The 5000-nt window shown below is 52.4% G+C and overlaps 1 protein-coding gene across 1 annotated transcript in view; it reads right to left on the bottom strand.

The window, feature by feature from the left end:
* LOC122256458 (uncharacterized) overlaps nucleotides 1-5000 on the bottom strand; it is a 73411-nt gene that overhangs the window by 9770 nt on the left and 58641 nt on the right. Inside the window, exon 2 of the mRNA XM_086542824.1 lies at nucleotides 1-2759. This exon is cut by the window's left edge and continues 308 nt beyond it. Within this exon, the coding sequence (XP_086398950.1) occupies nucleotides 1-2290 (2290 nt within the window). The 5' untranslated portion in view covers nucleotides 2291-2759. The remainder of the gene's footprint in view (nucleotides 2760-5000) is intronic.

The following is a 5000-nucleotide window of genomic DNA, read 5'->3' as shown; positions in this document are numbered from 1 at the left end:
GAAGAACCTGCGACTTGCTGAGGAACGTCGGGAGGAGCACCAGGGACGCCGACCCGCGGAGCGTCTCGCTGGGGGCGTCCTCGGGCGAGAGGAGCGCGGCCACGTCTCCCGACTGCACGAGGCGACGCAGCTCGTCCAGAGACGGGAGGGTGGTGCCCACGCTGCCTCCGCCGCGGATTCCTACTGTGTCCGAGGACTGTGAGGTGGAGTCCTTACGGCTGCTGACGGCCGTGACGGTGGCGAAGCCGGAGCGGTTGCTCTGCTTCGGCGTCCACTCCAGGTCCCGCATGAGCGCCCCGCAGACGACCATGTTGAGGAAGATCCCGGCCAGTATGATGAAGCAGAGTCTCCAGCCCCAGTAATCCACCAGGTACTGGATCAAAGGCGCAAATAAGAATGTTCCGATGCCACTGCCGGCCACGGCAATGCCTGTCGCCAGCGACCGCTTCTTCTCGAAATAAAAGGCAACAATAACTATGGCGGCGACGTAGCACACTGCCAGACCAAGACCGGTGATGACGCCCACAGTCAATAACAACAGTGGAATTGTGTTTACAAAGGCACTGATAAAGAATCCCAAACAAGCAACAACAGCACCGCAGATTGTCACCGTCCGGCAGCCATAGCGATCGGTGAGGATAGACGCCAGAGGCCCCGCCAGGAGAGGGATCGCCATGAAGAGGCTGCCGACCCACGAGGTCAGGGACTTGCCCTCCTGGAAGTAGCTGAGCAATTCGACGAAGAGCACGCCGAAGGACATGGTGACGCCGTCGGCGATGCAATGGACCATGAACGAGGCCGCCACGATGACCCAGCCCCAGCCGCCGTCGGGGGCGCGCCGCTCGAACTCCGTCGCCCCGTTCGAGCTGGAGTCACTCGAGCTCGAACCCATGCTGATGCTGCTGGAGCTCGACATGTGTCTCCGGCGCCACTTCTTGGGCACCGTGAAGCTCGAGGCCGCGTCCGACGGGGAGGAGTCCGGGATGAGCTTCGACCACAGCCTCGCCAGCGGGTCTGCGTGCGTGGGAGTCCCGCTCCCGCCGCTGCCGCCGTTGGCCTTCTGCAGCTCCACATGTCCGTCGGAGGTGACGTACGTGTCCTGCAGCAGGTGTCCATCCTCGTCACATGGCGTCTCGAACTGAACGTGCGCGCCGCTTGTGTTGCGCGTCCCTCCCTTCAAGCAGCCGCTCGTGGGGGTGCAGGGACTGCGGCTGCCCACGTCCTTCGCGCCGTCCTCCGGCGTGAGGCCCGTGGTGACGCTCAGGCCGACGTTCACGGCCGACTCCCCGCCACACGAGGCGATGGGACTCAAGTCTCCTGAGGTCACGACTTTCCTGTGGCCAGACCGGGTACCGCTGCCACCCTTACTACTGCTACTGGTACTGCTACTGGGACTATTACTCGAATCACACGTCCTGTGACTGGAATCACTCGTTCGCGGAGAATCACTGGATGAGATGGATGAGTAGTCGGATGTGCAACGACTCTGACTGTTCTGAAGCACACTGCTCGACCGCTCTCCCTGGCGCGCACCTGAGCTGTTGGAGGTTTCCTGTCTCGCACTGCTACACAGGCCACAAACATCGCACTGCGTTTTTCTTTCCTGTTTATTGTCATTAGCATCTGTGCAAACACACACAGCACTCAAGCCTAGGTCACTTCCACGTGGGCTCTCACCCTTGCCACTTGAACTTTCGCATGTCCGACTTCCTTTCTCTCGCTCGGCCCGGCCGCCGAACTCGAGGTCAGTCTGCGTGCACGTGTCGACCATGAGACTCCTCCGCCTGGGCGACTCGTCCTCCACCTCACCACTCGCCACATTCATGTGGCTGATGCCACTGTCTCGCGACGGACCACTCCCTTCCCCTGACCCGTCGGTCACGGCCGGCACTTGCGGTTCGCTGGGCTCCGTCGAGCGCTGGTGCGACGGCGCGTCCGGACTACCGCGCTTGTCCACGCCGTTCCGCAGGCAGGGGTCGTCCGAAGAGGCTTCCTTGGAGAGGCTCTTCTCCTTGCGCGGCGAAGCCTCCGTCCCGTCCGTGTCTCCGTGACACTTGTCGGAGACTTCCTTTTCTCGCGCGCCGCCGTCCTCGACGTGGGTAGCGCCCCCCTTGGCGTCGGGCAGGGTCTTCCCGCCCTCGAAGCGTATAGCGGGAGGCTCCCCGTCCGGCTCGCCCACCCCGGAGTCGCCCGAGAGGCCCTCGCAGCCCTCGCCGCCTCCGTCGGGGTGGCCGCACGCCAGCTGCCCTTCGCCCACAGGGCTCTGCACCTTCGGTATTGCTTTGGACATGATAGCCCGCTTCCTTAAGCCGTTGCAACGAAAAGGACCACACACTTACGCAATCGTTTGGCACTTCGCTCTTGCAAGATCGCCGACGTCTCCCACCATCACACAAATCACCAAATCCCCCTAACGACGGAATACCGCAGACGCAACAAAAACACACACGCGGGTAAAAAAAAAAACAAATCCTAATCTTCCGCAAAATCACGCTCGCAGTTTCCTTGACCTTCTTCACAACAACCGACGACGGGGGAAACTAACGAGAAAGTTCTCCCGGGAATGTAACGTATCACAGAGGCGTGTCTGGGGCTGCCGCCTATGGTCTCCCCAGAGGGTAGCAGAGACGCCGCGGTGCTGTAGATCTCCTGGTAGAGCACGATGCCGAAGAGATGCAGGAGCTGCGCCTTGGGCCGAGGCCGCTGGAGCAGGAGGGACACGCAGTCAGGGACACGCGGTCCGGCCATCACACTGCAACCTGCAACGGAAGGGCCACGGGTCAGTTACGAGGTCAAATGTCGGGGATTTTAGGATGGTGGAGGATTTATTCATCAGCGTAGGTGTGGGTGTGAGGGTATCTATCAAGCCTATTTATTTTCAGAGGAAGTGTGTGTGTGTGTGTGGATGGAGAGAGAGAGAAAGAGAAAGAGAAAGAGAGAGAGAGAGAGAGAGAGAGAGAGAGAGAGAGAGAGAGAGAGAGAGAGAGAGAGAGAGAGAGAGAGAGAGAGAGAGTGCTAGTGTGTGTCTGAGAATACATAATAAGGTAATCTACATGTTCGTTTGTATGAGCTTACTATCTACACTGTATAATCAGAGTAATAACTTAATCAGAAAAGAGATTGTTAATCACATAAATCCCTATTCTTTCTCGTCCCTCTCCAACTCTCAAAGCAAAAGATAATGAACCCTTGCTCTAACAAACAAGCGCAGTAGATCTTTACAAAAATACGATCCCCGCTTCCTTTATCAGGTACACAGACGGACAAATTATATAAAAAAACACATTATGAAAAAAAAGAGAGAGAGAGAGAGAGAGAGAGAGAGAGAGAGAGAGAGAGAGAGAGAGAGAGAGAGAGAGAGAGAGAGAGAGAGAGAGAGAGAGAGAGAGAGAAAGAAGAAAGGGAGAGAGAGAGAGAGAGAGAGAAGGGGAGAGAGAGAGAGAGAGAGAAAGGAGAAGAGAGAAGAGAGAGAAAGAGAGAGAGAGAGAGAGTGCGTGATTTCAGAGAATACATAATAAGGTAATCTACTTGTTCGTTGTATGAGCTTACTACCTACAACTGTAATAATCAGAGTAATAACTTAATCAGAAAAGAGATTGTTAATCACATAAATCCCTATTCTTTCTCGTCCCTCTCCAACTCTCAAAGCAAAAGATAATGAACCCTTGCTCTAACAAACAAGCGCAGTAGATCTTTACAAAAATACGATCCCCGCTTCCTTTATTATGTACACAGACGAACAGATTATATAAAAACACATTGTGCAAAAAAAAAGAAAAAAAAAGAGAGAAAAAAATAATAATTACACCACATAAATATTCAACTGACATCACTTTTTAAAGCACATCTCTATCTCTCTCTCTCTCTCTCTTTCACTCATTTCCTCTTTCTTTTTTTTTCTCTCTGTCTCTTAATCTCTTTCTCCTTCCTGATCTCCCCCCACCTTACTCTCTCTATCTCTCTCACTTTTCCTCTTTTTTTTTCTCTCTGTCTCTCAATCTCTTTCTCCTTCCTGATCTCCCCCACCTCTCACTCTCTCTCTCTCTAGCCACCCTGACCTACCTCTACCTCTCTTGACCTTTCTCCTGTCCCCCCTCCCCCTCCCCTCCCCTCCCCTCGCCCTCCGATAGCACTTGTCACAACAGTCTCGTCTCTACCTATTTTACTTCTTCTTTTCTTCCTCTTCGTCTTTCCCTTTCTATCTAATTTTACTTAAGGAATATATTTTATATATATTCTATTATTATATTTTTTTTATCCATATTTTTTGTTCTTTTTATAAACTAACATAACCATTATTCTCATCATTATTTACTATCACTATTTCACGCCCAGATACTCTCGCCGTTTCGCCCTAGTTGCAAGGGGAGATAAGTGCCAATTTGCCTCGGCCTCTCCAAAAATATCAGAGACAGAGAGAATATTGAGGAAAGCTTTGGCAAAGTAAGGAAACCATTAGCAAAGAAATATTGCAGAAAACCTTGGCAACGAGAAGAAAAACATGACGTTAAAAAAAAAATACTGAAAATATTAAAACCGAAGCACCTGTCCAAGAAAACACGAGTACCCCCCCCCTACCCACCACCCACCCACCATCACAAAACACTGATACATAATAATAATAATAATAAAAAACAACACATAATGAAACTCACAAATAAAAGAAAACGCTCATAAACACACTCATCACAGACAAAGCCCCGCCCCCTTTTCCACCACCCCGCCCCCTTTTTCCACCACCCCGCCCATTCTCCACCGCCAGCCAGCCAGCCAGTGCACTTTGCTCAGAATTAGAAGGCTAAAATTCCCCCGAGGTTTGTACCCCAGGGGGAAGCCGCGATCATCACCTCTCGCTGCGAAATTTACGAAAGTATTTGAGAAGAAGTTATAGCGAAGAAAGAAGAAGAAGAAGAAGAAGTTAGAAGTTAGAAGAAGGTGTTACATTGTTTGTGCTCTTCGCGTGTCTTCGAGATTATCTGCATCGTTGAGATTTGTGTCTC

Source organism: Penaeus japonicus, unplaced genomic scaffold (genome assembly GCF_977035675.1).
Source record: "Penaeus japonicus unplaced genomic scaffold, GWHDUDI00000001_assembly GWHDUDI00000012, whole genome shotgun sequence".
Taxonomy (NCBI): Eukaryota; Metazoa; Arthropoda; class Malacostraca; order Decapoda; family Penaeidae; genus Penaeus; species Penaeus japonicus.
This window is presented reverse-complemented; position numbering and strand designations above follow the sequence as displayed.